Consider the following 16,127-nt stretch of genomic DNA (forward strand, 5'->3'; position numbering starts at 1 on the left):
ACACACATACATACACACACACACACACACACACACGTCCCTCCCCCTCTCTCCCTCCGTCCCTCCACCGGCACTAATTAGGAAGCAGGGCCCCAGGAATCCCAGTCACAGGAACAGCCCGAGGGAGCCTTCCAGTCCAGTCGCGCGGCAGTCTCCTGCTGTAGAGGGTATCATGTGTCTTGCCACCTAGTAGGTCCTCTGTGAGTGGCCACTGAATTCAGTTTATAAGGCCTGATGTCATAGCCGAATCAAATAAATGGGTAGGCTACTTTCATGGTTTTAAAACTTAAGAAAACAGAAGTCCCAAGAGCTTTAAGTTTCCTTAGGGTGTTAGTGAATTTAAAGCTATAGATGTAATTATATGGTTTTAACAAAGTAAGTCGGTAAAACTGTGTTCTGATCTTTTACTAAGTTAGAGGAATTGTCTTCCCATCAGTGTGTCTTTTCCTGATTTAAACCATAAATGGTCAGTCCATCTCCTGACCCTCAGCCTCATGTCCCCTTTTATTTTACTGCCTATAAGTTTTTTTTAATATACTTTGCGTAACACTCTAAATCAAATATGTGCAGGATCACCCCCATAGTGTATCGAATGCATTAAACCCATCCTCAGATAATTTCTTTCCTTTCTTGTTAGGGATAGGAAATTACCCTCTTTATCAGTCTTTAGTACTGAAGCATCGATATGACTGTGTTCCTCCTAACCCCTAACCGGGCAAAAGCCATTCATAAGTCTGCTCTGATTTTTATTTAAATGCAAGGACTCAGGCCAAAAAGAAAAGTGCTGAGTATTTTTAGGCTCATGGCAGGTGACCTTGGCCTGCTTTCTGAATCTTACCTGTGAAGTGGTGTGGAGTCTGGAGCCCCTGTCCAGCAGCTAGTGGTGCCCAGGTCCACCGGCCCTGCCCGTGTCACGAGTGTGAAGACCCCCAGTGCCCTGTCCTCGGGGCTGACGCCCAGCTGCAACCACCAGGCTTTTACCCTGTTTCCCTAGCCTTAACATGAAGACTTTCCTTTTTCTACTTGAACTTAATACCCATTACTAGTTTTCCAAAGGGCTTTAAGTGGCTTAGGAATACATCTAAGCTTTCTATTGTTCTTTTTATGTGCCTTTTGAAGATCATAAGAAATCCCTGTATAATTATAAGGACAATGGACCACATCCATCCATTATAAAGGATGGACTCCTTTATAATGATTAAGGGTCATGTTAAAGGAGGATGCTATTGATATGGAAAAACAATATATTGCCAGGAGAAGCCAATATAAAGTGTAATCCTTTGTGTGAAAGTGACTCGCACATGCAAAGCAGAGTCTAGAAAGACTTGCACCCCAGTATTGACACGGCTGTTTCCGGGGACGTGAGGACGTGGGGAGTGCCAACACTCCTGCGTGTTCCCACGCCCCTGTTTGAGCGTGTGTTACTATCACATGAAAGAAGAAAGTGATTGGCTTGTCCTGGAAGTTCATTGGGTGAGCAACACAAATTTCACTGTACTATGAAATAGGTCATTGAGGAAAATAAAGACATAATTAAAGTTTTCTCAAGTTGCCCATCTTGACTTTTTTCCTCATTAATTATTTTCCACCAAAATATGTTGAAGCTGAAAACTGGGGACAAAGACTAGTTTTTAGCTTCAACACATTTTTGTTAGGAGAAGGGTATACATCAGCGATGTATGTATCAGCCGTGATTTGGCTTATTTATATGATGAATATCACACTAGCTTTTAGAAGAGGAACATCTGTACGTTTAGACTCATCAACAAATAAAATACTTTTGGTGCCACTAATTCTAAGTGAAATGGTTTCCCCTTGACCTTTAGTAGTTCAAAAGAGAGTCATTTATCATTATTAAATATTAACAATCAATTGTGTCTAGTATAGAATATAAAGCATTCTCTGACCCTAGCTGTCAAGCATCAATTTATGATCACAGTTAATAGATAACTGTTATATCACAGGATGATTGAAGAACCTAAGTTGTTCTAGAGGAGCTTTTAAAAGAAATGTACAATTAGCATGATTAAGATGACAGAGTAATTTCCTTTTTAACCTAAAAGCAAGCTATGATGTCAGAAGCGTCACCAACACAGTATCATTCAAGACAGACTTTGAAAAGGATTCCCCTCCTCCCTCCCGTCTCTTTCCTGTGCGCCCCACCCCCTGATTGTGCACCAGCCAGGGTTTCCGTGGTCAGGATGGGGAAGAGAATCTCCAAGCTGACCACCGGCATGTGATTGCCTCAGGCCTGAATCCTAAAGCTCATACACCAGAGAAGCTCTATGCTCTCTCTCTCTTTCCTAAGGACACCTTGTTACAGTAATACCTCAAACATTGTCCACTTATAAAAGGCTTTCAAGTAGAAAGCAGGACATAAATGTAATTTATTTCACTGTATTATAGTTGATTATCCTGTTATTCTTAATATAGGAACTTCATAGAGAAAAGAGGAAAAATAATCTAAGCATAGTGACCTTTTAGTTTTGCTGTTTATTTGGACTTCTCTCCCATGTAAAACAGTTATCTGATAGTTATTAGAAACCAAAGTACAATGATAAAAAAACCTAAACCGTTCAAGAGATTATAGCTACATGAAATAGCTACTATTATACTTCCTGTTTTGAGTTGTATCTTTCATATATTAATATGAAAATAGAAAACCAAGCCAGACATAGCCAGCCAATGTTTCTTGTGTGCATGGGGCTAAGTTGTTTCAGTCATGTACAACTCTTTGCAATGCTTTGGACGGTAGCCCTCCAGGCGCCTCTGTCCATGGGGATTCCCCAGGCAAGAATACTGAAGTGGGTTGCCATGTCCACCTCCAGGGGATCTTCCTGGACCCAGGGATCAAACCCAGGTCTCCTGCATTGCAGGCACATTCTTTACCATCTGAGCCACTAGTTGTTGTTATTCACTGTATAGTACCTGAAAGATTTTCTTTCTAAGGTTCATTTTAAAAGTTGACTTATTTCAGCTTCACACATGGGGCCTCCCCTCCTCTCGTTTGCAGGTCCATCGGCTGGTGGTCGTCAATGAAGCTGATAGTATCGTGGGAATCATTTCCCTGTCTGATATTCTGCAGGCCCTGATACTCACCCCCGCAGGTATAAATGCTAGTGTCTGACCTTCGCTGTAAGTACATGGTAGGGGGTGGGGGTGAGCAGTAAGCCCTTCCCTAGCACCTGCCAGCCACAGCCTTCTCTACAGTACTTCATCAAGCATTTTCATTTTTGTTGTGGTTTTGAAGTTTCACTGTCCTACTTGAGAGAGAAAAGTTTATAGAAAGTATTCTGACCTAAGAGCATCCTATCAACACCCAGAGTGCTTCAGTAATCAAGGACTCATTGCCATGTTCATCATAACCTTTTCCTTTAAAAAGAGCTCCACAGTTTCACTTTGTTTTTAGGGTTGCTAACTGGAAATCAGGAAGGAAATTCTTTGGGATCTATCTATTAAAACCATCCTTGGGTTCAAGCCCTGGGTTGGGAAGAACCCTTGGAGAAGAAAATGGCAACCCACTCCAGTATTCTTGCCTGGAGAATCCCATGGACAGAGGAGCCTGGCAGGCTGCAGTCCACGGGGTCACAAAGAATTGAACACGAATGAGTGACTAACACTTTCACTTTCACCCTTCCAAAAGAACTTAGTAGTAGTGAGTATATAAAAAAAATGAGCTGCACAAACTTTTCCATTAATAGTGTATTAATAGTTATTTTGGAGAAGGCAGTGGCACCCCACTCCAGTACTCTTGCCTGGAAAATCCCATGGATGGAGGAGCCTGGTAGGCTGCAGTCCATGGGGTCGCTAAGAGTCGGACACGACTGAGCGACTTCACTTTCACTTTTCACTTTCATGCATTGGAGAAGGAAATGGCAACCCACTCCAGTGTTCTTGCCTGGAGAATCCCAGGGACGGGGGAGCCTGGTGGGCTGCCGTCTATGGGGTTGCACAGAGTCGGACACGACTGAAGCGACTTAGCAGCAGCAATAGTTATTTACATTAACTGCCAAATGACATTTGGTGACTAAACTCATTTTCTCCCAGATTCACTCTAACAAACCCTCAGGTCACAATCAGGGAGCCTGCAAGGCTTGGGAGGGGTCTTCAGAAGAGAGAAGCTGGTGTTTCTGCCCTGCCACATGTTTACTAGATGAGTCCTAAAACAACCACCCCCGCCTCTACCCGCCCCCCTGCCCATCTACTGTACTAAGCATTTACAGACAGCCCAGCCTCAGGCCTCACAGATCAAGGCCAAGGCCTGAGAGTAAATGATGTGCCCTTTGAACTCTTCCAAGTTAAACATTAAAATTTGCGTTTGCTGGGGTATTGATTTTCCTTTAGTTCAGAAATTAATCAGACTAGCTACGACTAGTTTTTACAGTTGGCCTGTAAGCTGAAGATACCCGCCCTAAAGGAACCCCCACCACCAGTGGGAAGGAGACCACACAGCCAGGAGGGCGGGGGGGCGGGGGCGTGGCCCTGGAGGGTGGGGACATGGCCCGGGGAGGAGGGGCTCTCAGAGCTGCAGCAGCACCCAGCCGGTGTCGGAGAAGTCCAGGGGCCCAGCCTACGTATGCTGAGTCAGAACCCCTCGAGATGGGGCTTGCCGAAGTCATTTTCAAATCTCAGACATTAGAAAACTTCGTTTTAAAGACAAGTTTGAGTACAGCATTAGAGGTCAACGTCTGCACACACCATGAGCAATCAGCCTACAAGTCCACCCACCGCCATGTAGCTGACCCCTCCCCCATGTCAGCCCCCGTCCCCCTCCTTCTGGAAACCAGTCCTCTCTTCTCCACGGGTTTTTGTTAGTTTTGGCTCAGAGTTTTTGGGGTTTTTTTAAGATTCCACATATGAATGAAATAAAATGGTATTTATCTTTTCTTATCTTCCTCCATGCTGAAGTAAGTGAACGATCCGTCCACGTTGTCAAAAATGGCAGGATTTCATTTTTTTTATGGCTCATGATAATCTCTATAGTCATGAAATGAGAAAAGGACTAAAAGAGTGTGAGATCACCCATAGCATTACTTACAGTAACCTAAAACTGGGAATAACCCAGACATCTTTGAGCGCAAGAACGGACAGACTGCATTCTGTCCGTTGATAGAATGGATGGATGATGAACGCACAGTCGTATCTGACAGTGGACGAACCTCATAGACAAACCATAGAGTGAGGAAGCAGGACCAGTGTGCAGAGTGTGGTTCCACTGGTGTACAGCTGACCCTTAAACAATATGGGTCCACTTCTACGTGGAATTTTTTCAGTAGTAAAGACTGCAGTCCCACATGGCCCATGGCTGGTTGAATCCACAGAGGCAGAACCAAGGATGCAAGGTGGAATCATGGGTACAGAGGCCAAGCTGTATGCAGTGCCCCGGCTCCATATGTTCACAGATCAGCTCTACAGCCCCTCCATGCACATTAGGGAAAGACTCTCCTCCACTCAGGCTCATCCCCACGGCCACGTCACTTGGCACCTTGAAAAAAAGACACCCCTTTTCTAGCTGGCTGGCCCTGGGCCAAGGCTCACAGCTTGCTGGGCAGAGTCAGACCAAACGTCAGCTCCCCTCTGTCTCCGAGGCCAAGATTCTTTGTGCATCACAAATTCACAGTAAGCAATTCTTTATCCTCTCTGTGCCTTGGCATCACAAACCAAAAGAATGAGAATGTTCATCTGGGCTAGTTTAAATTTCCATCCAGATTGGATTTTTTTCAGAAATTCTAAGTCACTGATGCAAGTCAGCATTAATGAGAATGCAAGGAGGAAACCTGGGCCACAGCTGGATTTGAAATGTATGTTAACACAGAAATAGCATTATGACGGAGAAGGCAATGGCACCCCACTCCAGTACTCTTGCCTAGAAAATCCCATGGACAGAGGACCCTGGTGGGCTGCAGTTCATGGGGGTTACTAAGAGTCGGACACGGCTGAGTGACTTCACTTTCACTTTTCACTTTCATGCATTGGAGAAGGAAACGGCAACCCACTCCAGTGTTCTTGTTTAGAGAATCCCAGGGACGGGGGAGCCTGGTGGGCTGCCATCTATGGGGTCGCACAGAGTCGGACACGACTGAAGCGACTTAGCAGCAGCAGCAGCATTATGAAGATAGGGACAGTCAAGTCAAGAGTTCTTTCTAGTACAGTGGATGTGCTGCTGCTGCTGCTGAGTCACAGTCGTGTCTGACTCTGTGCGACCCCATAGACGGCAGCCCTCCAGGCTCCCCTGTCCCTGGGATTCTCCAGGCAAGAACACTGGAGTGGGTTGCCATTTCCTTCTCCAATGCATGAAAGTGAAAAGTGAAAGTGAAGTCGCTCAGTCGTGTCCGACTCTTAGCGACCCCATGGACAGCAGCCTTCCAGGCTCCTCCATCCATGGGATTTTCCAGGCAAGAGTACTGGAGTGGGGTGCCATTGCCTTCTCCACAGTGGATATAACACTGTTTATTCAAGGACATGCCCTGTGCTCCCAGTATCTGGATTATCCATGAGCCTTGGGGGCAGAGCTCTCTTAGAATGAAGGGAGCACCTCCTTCAGACCAGACAGTGTGGTGAGAGTGTCAGACCAGAGGTCCCATCTGGGCAACCAAGCCTGCTCTCCCCTGGAGCTGTGAGAGTATAGGCCAGTTCGCAACTCCCCTCTGCAGCCTCCGCCCCTTCTACAGAATGAGCAGCTGACACAGGCCTCCTGTCCCTGCCGAGATCTGTACCCTGATTGAAACCGCACAGCGAGGCCCCACGCCCAGGATGAGCAGGGTAGATGTTTGTGGGATAATGAGTAAGAGATGCTTTTGAAATCATCCACTATTATGTGAATAAAAGGGCAGTTCAGTTCAGTCGCCCAGTCGTGTCCAACTCTTTGCCACCCCATGGACCACAGCACACCAGGCCTCCCTGTCCATCACCAACTCCCAGAGCTTACTCAATCTCATGTCCATCAAGTTGGTCATGCCATCCAACCATCTCATCCTTTGTCAGCCCCTTCTCCTCCTGCCTTCCATCTTTCCCAGCGTCAGGGTCTTTTCCAGTGAGACAGTTCTTCGCATCAGGTGGCCGAATTATTCAATTTCAGCTTCAGCACCAGTCCTTCCAATGAACATTCAGGACTGATTTTCTTTAGGATGGACTGGTTGGATCTCCTTGCAGTCCAAGGGACTCTCAAGAGTCTTCTCCAACACCACAATTCAAAAGCATCAGTTCTTCGGCACTCTGCTTTCTTTATGGTCCAACTCTCACATGCATACATGACCACTGGGAAAACCATAGCTTTGACTAGACGGACCTTTGTTGGCAAAATAATGTCTCTGCTTTTACCAGTAGTTATTCTTTTCACTGGATAATGGACACAATTCCCCATTAAGGATACTGATTTGATAATTGACATTTTCTCTTGTTCAAAAAAGTTTCAGCTCTAGTTCATTGCCTGGCTTATCTCGGATGTTTCAAGTGAACTTAAGTATCTACACACGCAACCAGTGAGTCAACAGCTCAATGGCAGTATAGATTGTTAATCTCTTTCAAAGTGAACTGTCTTCTAGTGTCTAATGAGAAAACAGAGAAGCTGTTGTAATAAGAAAAAAAAAAAAGCAGCTCCCCGCTCCCAGGATTTAGAAATACCCTGGCCAGATGAGAGTAGGTGTTAGGTGCAGGTACTGTAAACATGTTACAACGCTTTTTTTTTTTCACGTTTTTTGTAAGTATATACAACGGAAGTACTTGGCACCTTCACTAAAACTTAAATATACATTTCTTTAAAAATTTTTTAGCAGCAAAACCCTCTTCTTTTCAAATTAAAGCTTGCACAGCTAGAGTTACAATATGCAGTATGGAATAAAGGCATGCCGCGGCGATGTCAGGGGCGGAGGGCGGTGGAACCTGGATCCACCTGCTCATCGCCCACGACTCGTGAGGCTCTGCAGGTGAGGGTAGGAGCCACGGGGTGGAGAACCACCTCTGTGCTCACCTAGGACCGCTGCAGCGGCAACATATTTTTACGTTTGCTTTGAAACTTCTATTTCCCGTCTCCTGGCAGGTGCCAAACAGAAGCAAACAGAAGCCGAGTGACCCCCGTGAGCGGAGGAGCCTTCGCAGGAGAACTTGAACAAAGATGCTGGGTCACGCTTTGCCTCATGAACACGGACCGCGATGAACACAGCAAAGGTGGCTGAGAACGTGTGGCATCAGGGTTTAGCGATGGTTTTTTTTTTCCCAGTGATGTTGACATGAAGCATAAAAAGAGAAAGCTTGTATGTGTTTGAAGATTTCAAGCTTGCATTAAAAGACTGTTCTCAGACCGTCGTCTGAAAGATTTCAAATGCTGTATGTCATTAAAGTGCACTGTGTCCTGCGTTTTTATTCTTTTTCATGTTAAAGAAGTCACTGGTATCTTAACAGGCAGCATGACATAAGGCAGGTGTGTGGCCTCTTGAGAACTAGTGCCTTATGTGGGAACAGCGGCCCGTCATCACCGCTGCCCGCGGCGGCCGGAGCGCGTCCTGGTGAAGCGGCACTGCTGAGTGTGAGCGTCTCTGAACCTTTACCAAATCAGTTTGTTTTCATTCAGTTTGTTGACTAGCTGTAATCTGAATATAAATAATTTACTTTATAAAATTTTAATGATGGTCTTACGTTTAAGTGTTCCGTTCTGAACCACAGTGTAAAACAAGGCTGACTTACAGCAGCTTTATTTATTTTTTACTTTCATGCAGTTTTTTTACACATCTTTTTGGTGGGTAAACTTCACCATACCCATGAATAAACCATTGGTTGCTACTTTAAAAGGGCAGATTTCTCGTCATTTCACTTAGGGTCTGGAAAGGATAAGACTTCTCAGAGAGCCACTGTTGGGTTTTAAAAGCTGATGTTTCTAACAGCCTGTGTGGGAACCTGCTCTGCAGGGCTGCAAACAAAGTGCCCGGAAGATGTCTATTTTTTTTCTTGTGTTTTGACATGAAAATCATGATGTCTGTATGACTGCTGATGCGATTGTTTTGTAAATTTTACTGTGGCATATACAATGTTGTCATATGGTTGAGGAGAAACAAAATGTTTCCTAGTGTAAGTGCTCTGAAAATGTTGACACTGTGTGTGTGTGTGTGTGTGTGTGTGTGTACACACACACGAGTATAGTTTGGTTTTTTGTTTTGGGGTTTTTTTTTTTCAGATTGAAAACTTAAAATAAATCTTACTATCTGCCATCTTGTTAAAGAAGTTCTTTAAAATACTTTGTATTTCAGCACACATTAATTAAAATTCTACATGCAATTTCCCACTTAGATCTTTCTCCCCAAATAAAGGAGAACATGCATTCTCCTATCCTTTTTTTAAATCAACAGGAAATAAAACCTTAATGATTTGATTCATAAACTTTATCTCTCTCCATTATTAAATAAAACATTTCATTTAAAATTTCCATGCATATTTTATCATGCTAGGGGTCAATTTTTTCATCTAATAGGCCAAATATGAAAGAGATTTTACATGTTTTCCCCATAGAAAAAGTAGTGTTTGTGATTTAGGCTAATGGTAAATCTTGGAGAACAATGAAATATCAGAGAAAGTTAAAAAAAAAATACCTGGTAATAAACCTGACCAAGGAGGTGGGAGGCTTATACACTAAGAACTACAAAACACTGATAAAGGAAATTGAAGACGATTCAAAAAATGGAAATATATATATCCCATGCTCTTAGACTAGAAGAATTGACATTGTTAAAATGGCCATGTTACCCAAAGCAGTCTATAGATTTAATGCAACCCCTGTCAAGTTACTCATGACATTTTTTTTACTAGAACAAATATTTTACTAGAACTAAAATAATACTAAAATTTATGGAAACATGAAAGACCCAGAGTTGCCAAAGCAATACCAAGGGAAAACCAAAGCTAGAGGCATAACCCTCCTAGACTACAGACTACTACAAAGCTACAGTAATCAGAATAGTCTGGTATTGGCAAAAAAGAAAAAAAAACCAGACATATAAATCAGTGGAAGAGAGTAGAGAGTCCAGTAATAAATCCACACACAGTCTTCAACCGAGGAGGCAAGAATACACAACGGAGAAAAGACAGTCTCTTTAACAAGTGGTACTGGGAAAGCTGGACAGCTGCATGTAAATCAATGAAGTTCAAACACACCACACGATACGCAAAAATAAACTCAAAATGACTTAAATACAAGACACCATAAAACTAGAACATGGGCAAAGCATTCTCTGACATAAATAGTACCAATTTTTTTTTTTTAGGTCAGTCTCTCAAGACACAAGTAAAAGCAAAAATAAAGGGGACCTAGTTGAACATACAAGCTTTTGCATACCAAAGGGAACCATAAATGAAAAGCCTATGGACTGGGAGAAAATATTTGCCAACAATGTGATCAACAAAGGCCTAATTTCCAAAATATACAAACAGCTCATATAATTCCATAACAATTTAAAAATGGGCAGACAACCTAAGCAGACATTTCTCCAAAGAGGACGTACAGATGGCTTGAAAAGATGCTAACCATCACTAATTATTAGAGGAATCAAGACTACGATGAGGTATTGCCTCACCCAAGTCAGAATGGCCATCACCCAAAAGTACAAAAAATGCCTGAGAGGGTGTAGAGAAAAAGGAACTCACCCTGTCAGTGGGGATGCAAGTGGCGCAGGCACTATGGAGAACAGTATGGAGGAGCAGTAACGAAAAACAGGGTTGCCATACGATCTTGTAATCGCATCCTGGGCATATAGCCAGAAACTAATTAGAAAAGACGCATGTGTCCCAGTGTCCATAGCAGCACTATTTCAATAGCCAAGACACAGGAAGCAGCGTAAACATCCATCAACAGATGAATGGGTAAAGATATGGTACGACAGAACATCACTCAGTCAAAAAAAATGAAATTACGCCATTTGCAGCAGCATGGATGAACCTAGAGATTATCATAAATCAGACAGGCAGACAAATAATATCATGATACCACTCGCGGGATCTTTAAGAAAAGATACGAACGAACGAACTTACAAAACAGAAACAGACTCACAAACAGAAAATAAGTGCATGGTTACCGAAAGGTAAGGGGTGGGGGTGGAATTAGGAGTTTGGGATTAACAGATACACTACTATATATAAAATAGATAAACAACAAGGACCTACTATATAGCACAGGGAACTATATCCAGTATCTTGTAAGAACCTACAATGCCAAAAAAAACTAAACAAAGTGTAGGTATGTATGTGTGTATATACATATATATATATAGCCGAATTTCTTTGCTGTATACCTAAAACTAACATTATTAACTATACTTCAACTGGGGCTTCCCCAGTGGCCCAGACGGTAAAGCATCTGCCCGAAATGCAGGAGACCCAGGTTCGATGCCTGGGTCAGGAAGATTCCCTGGAGAAGGCAATGGCAACCCACTCCAGTGCTCTTGCCTGGAAAATCCCATGGACAGAGGAGCCTGGTAGGCTACAGTCCATAGGGTTACAAAGAGTCGGACACAACTGAGCGACTTCACTTTCACTTTTTCATACTTCAATTAAAAAAGGAAAACACTTGGAGAAAGGGAAAAAGTCACAAAGCTGCCAGAACGCAGTTTTGAACCAAAGTGTGCACCCTCGGTCCAGCCTTGCTCGTGCAGCACGGGCACCTGTACGCAGACGGCACAGTGTGAAGGAGGCGTGCTCCGCGTCCTCTGCTTCAGAAGACAGTTTGGGTTCTTAAAAGAACCATGCCTCTTCCCACGAGGCACACTCATGTCCTGCAGCTCTCTGACCCACCCCTGAGTGCGCTTTTTTTGAGGGTTTTGAGTTGTATAGTCAAGCACATCAGGGTGTGGAGCCTGAGGAAGCAGCCCCGTCTAGTGGTCAGGCTACAAGTAACCAAGTTCCATTATCCTTCGGTTTCCATCCAAGTGTTATTTGTTCCCAGCAAATGACCAAGACTGGATTACAGTAAACATGTTTCTGGGTGCCCTTCTAGAAACGAGGAAAAGTAGCACTTGAAGGATTCTGAGGGGAAACGTCTTAACAATTTGAGAGATGGAGCTCACCTTGGAAAGCCTTGTACCAAGAGGCTGACAGCACCTCCAGAGACTGGTATGAACAAAATTGACAAAGGTGAAAGCAAGAGCATGTTGGAAACGCCACGTCTGTTCCAGAAACGGGGCATCTGTTCTACTTTGTCTTCTAATCTCTAAGAAAAACTTACAGACGTGTTGAGCTGATAACATTTCTCATGACTGTCTTAGAGAGACATCTTTGCATGAACAGACAGTCCACTTAGACCACTGGTTCTCAATCCAGAGAGATTTCCATCCTAGAAGACACCTGGCAGAGGGCAGATGCTTTAGCTGTCACCACTGGGAGTAGAGAGAGGGCTGCGTGTCACAAAACACACCTCACTGCACACGACAGCCCCCATGACAAAGAGTATCTAGCCCAAGATGTCTGTGGTATTGAAGCTAGAAACTCTGCCCTAAAAAATCAGTATTTTCTTGGTATTTTGATTATATTTGTTACTTCCTAACTGAATCCACCTGTCTTTGGAAGAAAAACCCAGCAGGTAGCCTTTCTGGGAGAGGAGACAACCAAAATAATACACAGGTGAATTCCATGGGCCCACATGACCCTCATCACAATTTCCTTCCAAAGCATTTTCACCAAAAAAGTGAATGTTGCTTGCATAATATCAAGCGCTCTAAAGGGGAAAGTGTTACCCATAGGGAAATGCTTGGAAAGTCAATTGTGCTCAGTTATCTTATTTTCATAAAGAAATGTAGAACAGGCTCCAAAATTGTTTTTCATGTAAAAAATTTTACATGTGAAAATGTTAAAAAACAATTTTTTTTCACCTGTAAAGCTGACAGAATAAGTTCATATGTGGAGTACACTTGAAGCAACTTCACCTGAAATTCCATCTCGGTGTGTGTGAGTCACACCATCTCACTTCTTGGACTAAACGCACTGCATAGAACAATCACTCGGCTCTCAAAGCAAACTGAGGTTCCGACCTGCAGGGAGAAAATCAGACGCCCAGTTCTCTCTAGACATCTGTGCGCCAGAAGGGGGCCGACCTCCACACCTCACAGGTCAGAACCTGAAAACTCACTGAGACGCCAGGACTGACTCTTAATTCTGTAGCTCCCTCCCTGGAACACCTGCATCCCCATCGCCAGGTCTCCTTGGCGACCAGAGCCCCAAGGATGCCTGGTTCTGGCACACTGAAGATGGAGGCCTGGGGTCAGGGTCATTCCTACCCACCAAGGTCCTACCCACTCAAGCATCCTGCCCCTCCCGCCTCTCCCCGGCCCTCAGGACGGCGGAGAACCTGGGCCAGCGCTCCTGGGGGCCCAGAACTCATTGGCCACAGGCCGGGGGAAGGGGCCTTGCTCATTCCAGTGACCCACTGGTCCTGGGAGCATGTGAAAGAGAAATGCATTCCACCATCCGGGGGCAAAGCCGCCCCCTCCCAGCTGGGGCCTGTTCCCTCCGCCTCCTCCTGGCTCCAGGGCCCAGGGTCCAACACCCAAGGCCTCGGTCTCCCGCATCCACACACCTGAGGCTCTGGCCACCCTCTCAACTCACTGCCCGTGTCCAGGCTGCCTGATTCGTGGGCTCAGTGGCTGGGGGTGGGGGATACAGGGCCTCCCTGCAGGGAGCGGCACCCCCCCCCCAGTCACCGCCTGGACACCCCCACCCACACCCCAACCCCTGCACGAAGACATGCTGGAAACCTCTCGCCTCCCATTCCATCCCTCGAAGACATGACACAACGGCAGCCTTCCTGACAGCTTCCGGGCGCAGTCAGGTCCATAAATCGAAAAAGGTGACCGTTCCAACATTCATCCATCACAGTGATCACGCTGCTATCTTCACCCAAACCTCTGATCACCTCATTTCACTGATCAGAAACCATCAGCCCCCTACCCTGACCCCCTGCAGCCTGCGGGATCCAACCGGGCCTCCTCGGTGGGAATGGGGCCCCACCCACACCTGTCCACCTGGAGACAGTCAGCTCTCTCCAGGCGCTCACCAAACGCTGCCTCCTCCGTGAAGCCTCCCAGGACTCTCTGCACCCACGAACAGCCACCTCCTGCCTCCCTGCCTCACTTGACTCAGGATACACTGAGCGCTCGGCATCTAAGTTTCTGCGGTGTCCTGCCTCCTTTCCAGAAAGCAGAGAGCAGGCTTGGGCCCACCTGAGGTCCACAGGCTGCTATAAAAATCCCTCAGGGCTCCTACCCCAGTTTCCCCTCTGCGGAGTCACTGAGAGGGATAAATACACGTGTACACAGGGCTAGGAGGAAGGGCACTCCCAAAAGCTCAGTTCAGTTCAGTTCAGTCGCTCAGTCGTGTCCAACTCTTTGCGACCCCATGAATCACAGCACACCACGCCTCCCTGTCCATCACCAACTCCCGGAGTTCACTCAGACCCACGTCCATCGAGTCAGTGATGCCATCCAGCCATCTCATCCTCTGTTGTCCCCTTCTCCTCCTGCCCCCAATCCCTCCCAGCATCAGAGTTTTTTCCAATGAGTCAACTCTCTGCATGAAGTGGCCAAAGTACTGGAGTTTCAGCTTTAGCATCATTCCTTCCAAAGAAATCCCAGGGCTGATCTCCTTCAGAATGGACTGGTTGGATCTCCTTGCAGTCCAAGGGACCCTCAAGAGTCTTCTCTAACACCACAGTTCAAAAGCATCCATTCTCCGGTGCTCAGCCTTCTTCACAGTCCAACTCGATACATGGCTACTAGAAAAATCATAGCCTTGACTAGACGGACCTTAGTCGGCAAAGTATATCTCTGCTTTTGAATATGCTATCTAGGTTGGTCATAACTTTCCTTCCAAGGAGTAAGCGTCTTTTAATTTCATGGCTGCAGTCACCATCTGCAGTGATTTTGGAACCCCCCAAAATAAAGTCTGACACTGTTTCCCCATCTATTTCCCATGAAGTGATGGGACCAGATGCCATGATCTTCGTTTTCTGAATGTTGAGCTTTAAGCCAACTTTTTCACTCTCCTCTTTCACTTTCCTCAAGAGGCTTTTTAGCTCCTCTTCACTTTCTGCCATAAGGGTGATGTCATCTGCATATCTGAGGTTTCTGATATTTCTCCCGGCAATCTTGATTCCAGCTTGTGTTTCTTCCAGTCCAGCGTTTCTCATGATGTACTCTGCATAGAGCTTCAATAAGCAGGGTGACAATATACAGCCTTGATGTACTCCTTTTCCTATTTGGAACCAGTCTGTTGTTCCATGTCCAGTTCTAACTGCTGCTTCCTGACCTGCATACAGATTTCTCAAGAGGCAGGTCAGGTGGTCTGGTATTCCCATCTTTTAAGCTCAAGGACTATGTAAAGTCAGATGCAGATGCTATCACGGTCGCCTGGGTCCCTGGGAAGGTAACAATACCCTATTTGTCTCTCTGATCGCTTATCCTGGCGAGTCACTGGCACCTAGGAGGTGCTTCCTGAATGTTCCTCCGACGTTTGATGAATGGTTAGTAAAGGCCAGTACTCCACTAGGATCGTGGGCTGGCTCCCAAGAGCTCTTCCCTCTAAACTGCGGGTTTCCTTGGTAAAGTTAGAGAGATACCACAGAAAATGGAGCACCATCCACACACTCAGAGGCAGCCTCTCCTCTGCCTTGACAGTGAAAGTTGCTCAGTCGTGTCTGACTCTTTGCAACCCTGTGGACAATATAGTCCATGGAATTCTCCAGGCCAGGATACTGGAGTGGGTTGCCGTTTCCTTCTCCAGGGGATCTTTCTGACCCAGAGATCGAACCTGGGTCTCCCGCATTGCAGGCGGATTCTTTACCAGCTGAGCCAGCAGGGAAGCCCCTCCTCTCCTTTGCTGCTGCTGCTGCTGCTAAGTCTCTTCAGTCGTGTCTGACTGTGGGACCCCATAGACGGCAGCCCACCAGGCTCCCCTTAAGCTGCAGCATTTGAGGGCTGACATGGGCTTCCCTGGTAGCTCAAATGGTAAAGTGTCTGCCTGCAATGCAGGAGACCTGGGTTTGATCCCTGGGTCAGGAAGGATCCCCTGGAGAAGGAAATGGCAACCTACTCCAGTACTCTTGCCTGGAAAATTCCATGGATGGAGGAGCCTGGTAGGATCCATGGGATCGCAAA

General features: G+C 45.7%; 1 protein-coding gene across 7 annotated transcripts in view; it reads left to right on the forward strand.

Moving 5' to 3' along the window:
- The window catches only part of PRKAG2 (protein kinase AMP-activated non-catalytic subunit gamma 2), a 310,081-nt gene extending 300,878 nt beyond the window's left edge, over nt 1–9,203 (forward strand). For all 7 annotated transcript variants that reach the window (XM_018046688.1, XM_018046689.1, XM_018046690.1 and 4 more), the window contains 2 exons: nt 3,014–3,107; nt 8,039–9,203. In XM_018046688.1, the coding sequence (XP_017902177.1) occupies nt 3,014–3,107; nt 8,039–8,070 (126 nt within the window). In that variant the 3' untranslated portion in view covers nt 8,071–9,203. The remainder of the gene's footprint in view (nt 1–3,013; nt 3,108–8,038) is intronic.

Source organism: Capra hircus, chromosome 4 (genome assembly GCF_001704415.2).
Source record: "Capra hircus breed San Clemente chromosome 4, ASM170441v1, whole genome shotgun sequence".
NCBI lineage: Eukaryota > Metazoa > Chordata > Mammalia > Artiodactyla > Bovidae > Capra > Capra hircus.